The sequence below is a fragment of the Cygnus olor genome, chromosome 5 (genome assembly GCF_009769625.2).
Source record: "Cygnus olor isolate bCygOlo1 chromosome 5, bCygOlo1.pri.v2, whole genome shotgun sequence".
Taxonomy (NCBI): Eukaryota; Metazoa; Chordata; class Aves; order Anseriformes; family Anatidae; genus Cygnus; species Cygnus olor.
The window spans coordinates 27,559,204-27,571,748 of record NC_049173.1 but is presented as its reverse complement, the minus strand read 5'-3'; the positions used below and the strand labels follow the sequence as shown (position 1 = coordinate 27,571,748).

At 35.6% G+C, this 12,545-nt stretch overlaps 1 protein-coding gene across 1 annotated transcript in view; it reads right to left on the bottom strand.

Annotated features, from left to right (window-relative positions):
- Positions 1 to 12,545, bottom strand: part of LOC121070591 (mucin-5B-like) — a 52,406-nt gene that overhangs the window by 37,253 nt on the left and 2,608 nt on the right. The window contains exons 2-16 of the mRNA XM_040557953.1: positions 11,229 to 11,297; positions 10,232 to 10,297; positions 9,553 to 9,814; positions 9,027 to 9,141; positions 8,335 to 8,425; positions 7,233 to 7,342; positions 6,801 to 7,017; positions 5,747 to 5,872; positions 5,152 to 5,269; positions 4,218 to 4,356; positions 3,068 to 3,178; positions 2,456 to 2,525; positions 1,438 to 1,575; positions 1,176 to 1,340; positions 625 to 719 (exon numbers count right to left, since the gene is read on the bottom strand). Coding sequence (XP_040413887.1) covers positions 625 to 719; positions 1,176 to 1,340; positions 1,438 to 1,575; positions 2,456 to 2,525; positions 3,068 to 3,178; positions 4,218 to 4,356; positions 5,152 to 5,269; positions 5,747 to 5,872; positions 6,801 to 7,017; positions 7,233 to 7,342; positions 8,335 to 8,425; positions 9,027 to 9,141; positions 9,553 to 9,814; positions 10,232 to 10,297; positions 11,229 to 11,297 — 1,892 coding nt within the window. The remainder of the gene's footprint in view (positions 1 to 624; positions 720 to 1,175; positions 1,341 to 1,437; positions 1,576 to 2,455; positions 2,526 to 3,067; positions 3,179 to 4,217; positions 4,357 to 5,151; positions 5,270 to 5,746; positions 5,873 to 6,800; positions 7,018 to 7,232; positions 7,343 to 8,334; positions 8,426 to 9,026; positions 9,142 to 9,552; positions 9,815 to 10,231; positions 10,298 to 11,228; positions 11,298 to 12,545) is intronic.

Here is a 12,545-nt window from a genome sequence, read left to right as displayed (position 1 = left end):
GGAGAGAATGAAGCTAATGGAAATACAATTGATGTTTAAAGTTATTATTGGGAAATAATAGTTTTAAAGTCTGTTACACATTTAACAGCTTCATCTGAACCCATATTTATGAATATGCAGCACAATATCATACAAGCTCTATTTACATTATGCAGTCTAGACACATCATTTCATCAGCATCAATATCTCGATTCATAGTGAGAAGAAGGATTGGCAATACACTGACAACAGAATGGTGATAATTAGGCACTGAGCTTTCTGTGCCAAGTAGTTATTAATGAGATATGAGATTGGTGAGATAATTCACTGTAATATTCAAATAAGCATTTGATATGCCTTTATATAAATTTCCTACTATATGTGTAAGTCCATCCAGGCATAAATAGGCTGCCTTTGCATTTACAAGCAGGTCAGGGTGACAAAGCCAAGACTGACAATTGAAATAAGGTAATGTTACAACATAAAACAGAGACACATTGAAATGAAGAAGAGCAGTGCAGAAATGAAAATGCAGGCATTGCATAAGACCATGAGAGACATGTCTGTGACAGTGTCTTCCTGGTAGCTAGTTGTAATGATCCTATTTCTATAGTTTCTAAGGAGGAAAACAGCCTAACAAACTACCGTGTGGTAAGTAGAAGGATTCACTGCATAGTGACAATCAGCAAAAGGTCCTTCACTGTCAGTTAGTAGTCCACACCAATGCTGAGCATATTTTTCTGTGAAAAGAACAAACAGTGCAAATGCTCATTACTCTTTGTATTTCATCACTGACAAAAACCCACTGCCCAGGTTTGTGAAAACAGTTCTGAAGTTACATCAAAACTCTCCTCCTATTTTTTTTTTCCACTCAGCTTGTGGACTAAGGTTACTAAAACCAAAGGTGCATTGAAATGGAGTTGCTGAAGAACTTGAATTAAGCAATTTCCAAAGATGCTCCTGTGATCCACTCCTCTGACACACTTATGTTTCCAGGACTCTTCCTTTACCTCATTACCTATCCCTTTTGTTTTCACTGTGAATATTCTGATTTCTGATTTTCAACAAATATACAAGTGTTCATTCTCTTATCTTCTCTTTCTAACAGATGTGTTTTCCTTAGTGATGAGGAAAAATAACCTAGAAAAAAATCTAGAATGAAAAAAAAAGAGAAAACAATGTTAAGAAGTATTTACCATTATCAATGCTGAGTGCGCAAGGGTTCTCAAAACTGCTCTGGATATTAGGGCATGAAGCCTGAGTTTTCCATGTATTAGCAAATGCTGCTGCTGTTCCTTCAACTACTCCACTCATAGCCTTGAAGTCATCAGTTTGGACATTATTGAAATTTCCACAGAGACCTGTTGAAAAACAGTGAAAAGTTTATACTGTCTGTACTAGACAAAAGACATTAAGCAAGATGTTCTTAAATTTCATTCTTAAATTTCATTCACTTACCACAGGTTTGGTCTTTGAACTGAGGATCAATTCTAATGAACACTTGCATGATGGGTGTGATTTGGATTTCAAGCTGGAGACCAAAATTTGTCTGCATGATGATGAAGAATGATGAAGGTCTGAAGATGATGACATTGGCTATAAAAGAAAAACAGAATGCTCATTTTCTGGATGAGGCTAAATGAAGGAAACAGTGCATGATTATACAATTCTTATTGAATTTCTATTGCAATTGTTGCAAATTCCTAGCTAAAATAAAGACAATCTTTTCAAAAATTATTCAGAGATATAGATCAAAATGTACAGTTAAGAATTTGCTTGTAGCTACCAAGTTGTTAACTTTATTCACTGTCTCAATATTAAGCATTTGGGGATTACTCTTGAGAGTATAAGAAGGAAAAGCTGTATGGCATGGCATTACCAAAAAAAACAAACGAACAAAAAACCACACACACAAAAAGAAAATGGAACAAACAAACACACACACACACACAAAAATAATCTGTTTTTGTTCCTAAGCATACTTCAGGCCCTCACTCCATTGGACAGGGAAAATAAGCAGGATCTGGAAGTCAGAGATATAAGGTAGTATCATTAGTTTTTGAGACATCAAAAATCAAATTTATATCTGAGTTGTGGGAGTACAGCGTTAAGTTAAAACAAACAAACAAAAAACAACAGTAAGTAATCAGCTGTCTTTCATGTTCTGTTTTGGGCAGTGAGAATGAAGTAAATTTTACAGAGACCAAAATCAGTAGAGTGTAAAAATGGTTTACTTCTATTTGAACTCTTGCCTATGCTTGTACTGTCTCACATTCATTTCTGACACCGAACTTCACACTTCTACTTTAAAAGCACTTGCACAACTCAGAAAATATCCCAAAGGGAACCAAGGTTAGAGCATGCAGGTTCTGAACAACTCCCAGTCCTCTCATGTTCTGTTGTTTAAGACAACAAGCAGGTGTAGAGTTGAAGTTCTGAGCTTATCACTCATAGGCTGTTAGAGGAAAAAAAATACCTGCTGAGATGGGCAGCTGGGTGTAGATCAAGTTCACAAACACGCCACCGTCAGGTTTGACCACAATGAGCTGTTAAGGAAGAGGAATAAGAACCAGCCAGGTGAAGGATTACTATAGTCCAAAGAGTAATAATAATTATGACTCCAGTGATATTAATTAAAGAACTTTTAATTAAAGGGGATAGTTTTTGTGATTTCACCTCCTGTTCTACTTTGTACACTTTACTATTTTCCCTGCCAAAACAGAATTGCTTTTAAAGAGTCTTTCTCAACTCATCAGTGAATTACATCATTTGGTTTCTATGAACACAACTTTGTGATGAATTACACCCCTTACTGTTGTACTTGTAGCTTGTAACCTACAAGCTCATATTTTTTCATCTGATTGGCAGAGAAAAGTGTTTTTTTCCTGCTTTTTAATGAACTTCCAGAAAGGCAGATTTACTACTTATTTCATTTTGATAATAAAATAAATTTATTTTCATTTAATTAAAAAGTAGCATGTACTTATTCCATATGTTGAGAGAGAAATGCAGTTCCCTGACTAAGACCTAGCTTCTTTGCTGTCTACATTTTTAATAGTTGTTTCTCATGCTTATTTTGCATTCTTACAGTTTGTCCTTTATTCATGCTGAGGGCCACTGTCTTTAAGCATGTTTCAGTGTCTGTCAGGCCACACTTGCGTAGTTCTGCCAGGATGGTGAATGTTTCATCTTCACAGTGCTGAGAAAAAGAAGTCAACTGTTATTTAAGGAAAGGCTAAATACAGAAGCTTTCCCTGTCAAATTCTCTCTCAACTCTGAAAAAAATATTTCTGTTTCTGGATTCTCCTGAATACTAAGCCTGCTTTGGCCTAAGATTCAGTTTTGCCTTTTGTAATGTTTAGGAACCAAAAAAGAATTTGAATCTGTTTCTGCATTTAATTGATAATATCCATATTCAGAGTTTTTATTCATAGCTAATTCTAATGTTTGATTCAATTACACTGTATCTTTCATCCTTCTGGAGATGGTATCAAGCTAGACAAAAATTTCAGATAAAACATTTTTCAGGAAAACAGCAATAAATATTGATGTTTTTTGAACTGAATTGTGCAAATAGGGAAAAAAGAAAGCAAAGAAGAAGTACAAGAAGCCCCCAAAGATCAAACCATTTCACTTGCACATTGCTGTAATGAAATGTTTTGGTTATAATTAACTTTTAATTTCTCTATTTCTTTCGATTCATCTTTAGAACAGTTCAAAACCTAAATGAAACGTATCAGTCGACTTGAACTGATTTTTCTGTATTTGAACTCCCTAGAAATGAATGAAAAATGTTAGTCTTATTTATTAAAGATTATTTTCCTTTTATTTCTCTGAACTGTTAGTGTAAGTTTTCAGACTTGGCATACAATTTGGCCCAATGCCATAAAATACAGTTACAGGGTAAAATTATGCAACCCAGTAAGAGAGCTGGATTAATCACACTGAAGAATGTAGATTAACCAATAACTTAAAAATCAGTGCTCTTCAGCAATTGTTATATCACAGAATTGGAAACTCTCTGGAAACTACCATATACTGTTGCATGACATCATAATAGTTAACTAATAATAAAGTAATTTGAATGGCAGCATATGTTCCTGTAAGCATCTGGTTAAGTGAGAAGAAATTCAATGTATATATGCCAAAAGAGGTAAGTTTCCAAAGTGTTGATTGAGATCACCTTTCCTTTCTACAAATGTATAAGGCTTTATCATCAAGTAATATTTCATTCCCACCTTAGAAAGGACATACATGCAGTCTCCATGGACATCATACTGTTTTTGATCGTATGTGGAAATGTGTGAGCCTCCCTCTACTGAACATATTCCTGGGCATGACATGTCTGTGCAACTCCATTGGCCTCCGTTACATGTACTGGAAGAGAAAGGATAAAATTAGCTGAAATCAGTAATAGCAGTCCAGAGTGAAAAAGGAATTACAATGACATTAGGTTCAGCTATTTTAGTACAATTTTTCCTTCAATCTATAGATTAAATACACAGTAAGTCCAGGTTTAAGGACAGTAAGTCCAGGTTTATTCACAAAATATTGTGAATATGTGATGTAAAGCATTAAAAGGAGTAACAGGTGAACTCTATAGCAACAAGTACTGGATGCATAATTGCTTGTCCTTTGCAACTAACTTAAAGCACAATACCAAATTAAAACATTTTCTGTTTTGTTTCATAAATATATCAGAAACAGAAATGTAGCCCCAAATCTACTCCTGATACAGAGTATATGTGTTTTCTGAGGTAACGTGGTACTGAACAGGTACTGGAACAAAAATTGTGAAACTGAGGTTGTTATTATCACCTCTTGTTTTCTGCAGAGAAAATAAATATTTGCAAATACATAAATTACTGCAACTTCATTCCCCTTAGAGAAGCCCAAATGTTTGAACAAAATAAACAAAGAGGAAGCACTTTAATTCACTGGTGAGAAATCTAAACATTGTAAATCCTTACTTTGATCACTTTGAGGTTGAGTGCAAAGATAGTTAAGGTTGTTGCTAAATAAAACAAAGAATGTTCTTTAGGGTTATTTTGGAACTGTAGTGGTCAGTTAAATACACAGATCTATTACCAATGATGTAATTGCAAATAGTAAACCATTAAACTCATTAAATATATTAGAGGAAATAGTAAGTTTAAAAAAAAAAAAGGTTACCAGGAATGGCACTGGTCTGAAAAAGAAGTTCCTGGAGTGTAGGTTTTGTCATTGTAAATACAAGAGCACTGTTGACGGGAGATGCAGCCAGAATTGTTTATGTCATCAAACACAGTTCCTTAAATTAAAAAAAAAAAAAAAAATAGTCAGTTGAAGAGACATTTCCTATGTTTGGGGAAAATATTTTTGTTTGTTTGCTTGTTAGTAATCCTAAATAATGTTTTGGAGACAGAGCTCCAGCTGTTGTGAATGGTCATGCCAATGCTGAGGACAGTAGAACTATGCAGACCGAAGGATTCAACCTTTGTATTCTTAAATTCCACCTGTTTTGAAAGAGGGAGTTACTATAGTACAGGTGGTGTGTTGAGAGATTAGTCATGTTGTGTTTGCTGTTCTGCTTTCCTGCTTTCTAAATATTGCACGTGTACTGGCAATCAATTCAGATGTCTTTCCTCAGTTGATAAATGATAAATGCTTGTCACTTGCAGGTATGAAAAATGTAAATATAGGAGCTCTAAGCTCCATGGAACTTGCCCAAATCCTGTAGGTAGGCTGTTGTTTTTGAGATCAAAGACGTGAGTATATAAGAACTTGCCTGGGGGGCAGAAACAGCCATCCATACAGTGCTCTTCACAAAACTGAGATCGTTCAGGATTGGTGCATGTGTCAGTGCAGGGGGAGCTGCACTCCAAGTACTCCATGTTGTAAGGACACGTCTTGGCTGAAATGTTAAAGAAAGAGAGATTTTTTTCTTTCAGTCAAAAGTGCTTCTTGTTTACTGTATATGAAAAATATATGTGTGTGTGTTCATTTACATTTTTTCAGCTAGATGTAAAACCACACTAAACTGCAGATCCATCCCCACCTCTCAAAATTTGAAAGCTTATTCACCCAGATCCATGTTTTACAGTTGAGATTTGCTTTTCATGAGTGTGTCTAAAGACTTAACTGGTCTGAATTGGGGGCACAATTACTGGATTTCCAGGGACACCAAGATAATGACCCCGGACAGCTAGCGAGGTTTCTGTTGAAGGCACCTTTTTCAAGAACACCTGTATTACTAGGGAAATGTAAGACTCAAGTTCTTAAGGCTTTATTATATTTGGATTTTTAAGATACCATTGGAAGGACAAATAGTACACTAGGGGATTTTATTTTGGAACAAACATTGGTGACAGTATCAACAGCTGCACCCCATAATGATCTGTGTTTAATTCAGTGCAAACAGTGGTGCAAACTACCAAGCAACAAGAGGTAAATAAGTGCTTAACCAGACAAACGCCTGTGAAGACTCAATCATTTAATTAATGAGGGTAAAACACACTGTAGCCACCATGAGAAAAGGAGAGAAACAGGAATGTAAGCAAATGACCTTTCTTCTTTCCCCTTTATTTGCTTCTTTTATTGTTCCAGTTAATTCAATAGCACTTCAACTCTGAGTAAGTGTATCCATTTAAGCGTGTTTAAACCAGTTTGCGTTAAAACCCTTAGTTCCTTTTTCTGAAGTCTTGCTGGAGCTTGTATATCAGAACCCTCTGGAGAATAGTCTTGAATTGCTTGTAATTTCCCGTGCATCTTTAGCATCATTTGAGAACGTATTGTTTTTTATTTGTTGAGCATAAAGTAAGTCTATCTCCAGTGATACTTACGGCACAGTTTTGAGGTTCTCCAGTTCAGAGGTTCCCCACCAGCATGAGCACACTGTCGGGAGTATTCAGCAAAGGTGTCACAGATACACGAAGCATTTTTTGACTCTTCAGAGCGGCACAAATCTTCTTGGCAAGCCATAATGTACTCACTAACATCAACTAGATCATTACATTCTGCAAATGAAGAGCTGGTCAATGTTTTCTGGCATATGTCATCCTTGGGAGGAAAAAAAAAAAAAAAACTTTCAGAAAATAGAAAGGAGCAGATTTTTTTTAGCATTGCTACTCTGGTAAATTATTCTTTAATAGAATTTCGTTTCCCTCTTTACTTTCTATTGTCCTTAAGTCTTTTCCTATTGACCGCTCTGAAGCTGTAGAAGGGTACAGATAAATTTGAAAGAAAAATAAACGAATAATCAAAAAGATCCTTACAAAAATATCTGTGCAATTATCTGGCAGGGAAGTAGTGGGGTCTTCACAGTTTTCTGTTGGCCCATTCATTTTCTGCATATTCCCAAACTGTAAGGCTGTCATTTTCATATCTGTGTGAAAGAAGTTTAATAATGAGGGGGTTTATTATCATTATTATTTGTTTGTTTGTTTAATTATCTTTTTCTCCTGTCAAGAATTTGGTTCAAAACTGGCCAAGGCAGCCAGCCTTAAGTCTTTTTCCTTTGATCATCATCCCTTCCAAAATAAACACTGACATCACTGTCTCAATATACCTTGCACAGCACCCTGGAAAAAAAAAAAAACATTAGAAAACAATTCTCAGCCTATTACATATAGATGCAAACCAAGACTTTTACTGGAAAATAACAAACTATGATTCTATGAAACTATTTTCAGATAATATTGAGACCATGCAGGGAAGAGAGAAAATAATTAAAACAGGGACGTGGACAATGGGAAATGCTGAGGTACAAGGTTTAGGAAAAGACTCAAACTGAGAATGAACAAAATAATAGAGAGAAGATCATATACAGATTATGCATATCAGGAGGCAAACATGGATGTAACTCGTGGAATGGCATTACATATTCAAGATTGTGATGTTGTGCCCAATAGGCTCATTAATTGTAAACCAGAAGCTATTTCCTGGGCTTTTCAAATCAGAATCAATATGTTATTATTAGAAGCATTTCTAATTTTAAGAGAGAAATGAAACAATAAATGTACTGACTAGAAAATATAACCACCTTTTATTTTATTAGACATATTTCTATATTTACTTATGTTATTAGTGAGAATCTGGCTTATCTTTATGGGGTTAGCTGATTAGGTAAATAAAACCATATCATACAAGAAATAAGCAGTCTGTTGTTAGCACAAGTATTATATTTACACTTTAAGTATTAAATGACGTTATCTGATCTCTGTAATATATATTTTGGAACAGAGATTGAATCATAACCTCTGACTAAATCCTTTAACATGATAGGAAAGAGGAATGATCATGATGTTAGAGCTAAAAGAATGCAAAATACATGTTGGAGACCAGAAACCATGTTTTTTTGTTATTTAGAAGACTTACTGTTAGAATAGAACTCATTGTAAATTGGAATGCCATTGAAGTCTCCACAAAGCCCACAGGTCTGATTAGCATATTTCTCATGCAGTTCCAGCTAAAATGATAGGCATTAAGTTGATAGAAGTTAGTATACACATTCTAAAATATATTCAAGATCACTGAAATCACGTGCATCTGCTGCCCTTAAAAATTTTTCATCAGAGCTATGTAAATTTATTTAGCAATCTAATTTAAACCTGGGGGATAGAATGAAGAGCTTGCTTGGACTGGATTTAGAACAGATTCCAAGCTACTGATGCAGACATAAGTTTTCATTGCAATATCTAAGGAGCTCTTAGCCTTTTTCTCTCTATTTATTCTTCAGAAAGAAAATCAAATCCACAATGAAGAGAGAGAAATTCTGCTCAAAATTATATTTGAAGAGGTAAGTAGGACCTGTAATGATGCTAATATGTCAATGATATAATGTAAGTGGTTTTTCACCCCATTTTAAGCAGAAGTCTATCAATGAGAAGTAAATCCACATAATTTTCTTTAGGCCTACCTAGATGCAAATCTGTCTTTATTAAAGAAGAATTGCTCAACAGTATGAGATGAGAAGGCAATAATAAACCCCAAACAGGTAGGGATTAGCTTAATCAAAGGCATGCTCTTTGGGCTTTGAAGGTGTAGACAGGTCCAGGAGCTGTTCTTACCAGAATACTGTCATCTTCATTCCACATAAATACAACACCCATTTTGCTGACAACTTTCACATAAATGCTGCTTCTCTCTATTGTAATTCCAGCCTGGCTGTGTGGCAGTTGAACTCTAGAAACAGGCAGAAGGAATACTAAATATTTTCTGATCCAGATGTTTGATAAAGAGAAAAAGAAATGGCTTGTGTGATCCAGCATCTATAAAAGATTCAACTATAATTCAGCTGCGTTGAAAGAAAAGCAATTAAAAAATAAAATGGTCCAACATCATCAAATGTGGATTTGAATTTTGACCCAGCTTCCCAGGATTTTTCATCCAAATTTTGTTTTTGAGTTAGTCTTTAAAGAAGTGATTGATTTACTATGAGTGGAATTAACAGCAACTTACTCATTATTTCTATGGGTAAAATTGTCAGATTTATTGAAGAATGCATATTTTTTCCCCAGAATACAAGAAAGTACTTGGCCAGTTAGAAAAAAACATATATCTGTGTTACCAAACAAGTGTTATGAATAAACTTACCTGTTGCTATCGACCATGACAACATCCTTTGTTAGCTCAACGGCTACACCTTCAAGTTTCATGGCAATACGGCTGATTGTTGGAGTATTTTCTACCACCGTACGTCTCATCTGGATGTTGAAATCCTCATAGGGAGTGTTGCAATGGGATGCAAAAACATAATTGCAGAGCCCAGGGAAGTAGAAGATGTCTCCATCAAAGGTCTTGAAGTGGAAGTTGCCCCATGTGCTGCACACGTGGCCATTGTGAGCAGGGTTGGAAGCTGTGAATTTAAAATTAGCTGTAAAAAATGACTTAAAATTCCCAGTCTTAATGTGGCGAATCAACTTGTCCAAGGCTTCATTTTGTCATTGAATATTTTTCCCCTGCCCACCTCTTTAGTTATTTTCTGTCCATCTATGCATTATAAAACTAGTCACTATGTGTTCATTCTTATTCATTCTCGGTCTGCTATTCATCATATATACCCCTATAAATGGTCTTAGTTATGTACAGGTATTTAATTGTCCATATTTAATCTGATATAACAGTTCAACATTATACTGTTTCTTAACCATTCTCTTTCTCCTCTTATGACCCCATGACTACCTTTACTAGTGCATTTCCCTGTTTGTATTAAATTCCTCTATTTCCTCTAAAACTGAATACCTACTGGATACATTTAATTTCCTTTACTTACGTGTTATTATTGGATTTGTCAGCATTGTCTGGATGATGTTGACCTTAGATGAAACTGTAGCAGAAACTAGAAAAAAAAATAAGAAAGAAAACCAAAGCTAGTATAACAATACCAAAACTTGCATCTAAAACTGACCTAGAACGAAAAGACTAGCAAGTTAATATGACAGATCCAATGAAATAATGTTAAGCCTGGTGTTGTTTCACATGGGCCTTGGATCATATTAAAATTCAAAATCAGGACAGTTAAATAATAACTTGCTTTCAGCTGTCATGATCTGCATTTTCTACCTCATAGTTTGACCCTTTTATGAAACTCTGTATTGTATTAGGAGAGGCAGAAAGTCACAGCTCTGAATATTGCAGTGTTTCAGACACACTGACCAATACAAAGGGTTAAGCTCTACTAAATTAGCCTGTTGCTAGTACAAAAGCACAGCTGTCTTCTAATTACACCTCCTCTGTCTGAGGAGGAAATAAAATTTTTGATTATAATTCACTCTCTATTATTTTTCTGTTAAGAGAGTGGAAACCCTTAGAAATGACCACAAATCCATTGTACAGGATGATCACTAGTCATTATATAGTAAAAATCAATGAAGCTGGGTTACCATCTTGATTTCTCATCAACCACTGACTGTATATCTTGCCAAAGTAGTCTCAATTCCTGTGTATAAGGAACCAAATATCCTGCATGTATATTCCACTTTGGTTTTATATATACAAATTCATGCACATCTGCATGTGTTACACTCTCTATGAACATACATCTATTTTCTTATTCACCTGTTATTATGCAAATATAGCCATACTGCATGTTTAGTAATAGGTATCTAATGAAGACATTACAGTTCTTCTACACAGTGGCTTCCTAAAACATTTATCTTTAATTTACATCACTAGCAATTTGCTAAAGAGGTTTTTAGGCATTTTTATTGCTTAGTAGAGATGTGCCAAATAAATACAAATACACATGCACACAGTATAAACCAACGTACTGTTTTGTTCCTGCTGAACAACCTCAGTGTAGATACTTCCTGTTTCCTGCTGGATTTCAGTCTGAGCTCCTGTGAAGAAATAGTAAAAAGCATTTTAAGTACAATGTCCTATATCTGAACTTTTTAAGTTAAGCATTTAGATAGGATCAAAGGACCCAGATACATCTCTGTAAGACAAAGGGGAGAGTCCTTTGTAACATGAGAGAAAATGAACCTGACCCAAAGAGGAAGTAAAATGTAATTACAGAAAGAGACTTTCTATTACAAATACATTGAGTTTGAAATCCAAATAACCTTTCATATATATCTGCTTTTTTGTTTCCCTTAAAACTCAGTACAAGGAATTGTAATGACTGGATCACAGCCCTTATTTCACTGCTGCACTAAATCTCACTAATATGTGAAAATTGTAGCAAGAATTCACAAAATACAAGAAAGTCATTTATTAAAATTGCTGTATAGAATTTACATAGTTTTAAGAAAAAGCACAGAACTGGTTAAAAAAAAATAAGGGATTTAGTGCTAGATCAAGTGATGGCTGCAGATACTTCACTAGTTTCTTTAGTGCCTAAGCACAGGGCTTTTGCCTTTGGAGGCAATCCAAAGCCTCAGTCAGTGATCTAGATTTGCATGACAGCAGGATGCAATAAGGCACCCCTGACTGATGTGCATACACACTGAGCAGTAATCCAGGAGAAGTAAGCAGAGCACTAAACCCAGTCTTACTCCACATGTTTTAAGCATCACTGCTTGACTAAAGGCTGCATGAGGACTGCCCATCTGTTCAAGAGCCTGCAGGGTGCCATAGTCAGTGTGTGCAAGAATGAGACACTCTCATACTTCTCTTCTAAAACACAACTGCTAAAGGAGATATTTCCTCACTGTTTTATACAACAGCCTGGCAGTTTAAGCATTCACCCAAAGAGCAGAAAACCTGGTCCTGTCCCTCTTCTCACTCTGAAATGGCTCAAATTTGTGGCTTCTCCGGAGAAAACCTTAAGCATCGGGCTGTAAGTCTATCTGATCAAGGATTCTTGCTAACCAACCTGAAGCTGAGACATGGTGCTGAAAAGCGTGGGATGATGGCAAAGGTGGGAAAAACAGGACATGTGGCCACATGATTAAGGCACTCAGCTACATCTAAACTGTCTTACTCGTGCTCTGCCTCATGGATTATTTTTGTATCTCCAGTTAAATGGGTACTGGCTCAACTACATGAATTGTCCTCCAGATGAGTTCCCCTCTCTATTCTGTCTCCGTGAGTTTTGAATTCCTTGCCATGCATGGCTCAGCTGGAAGAGGATGTACTGGCAAGGA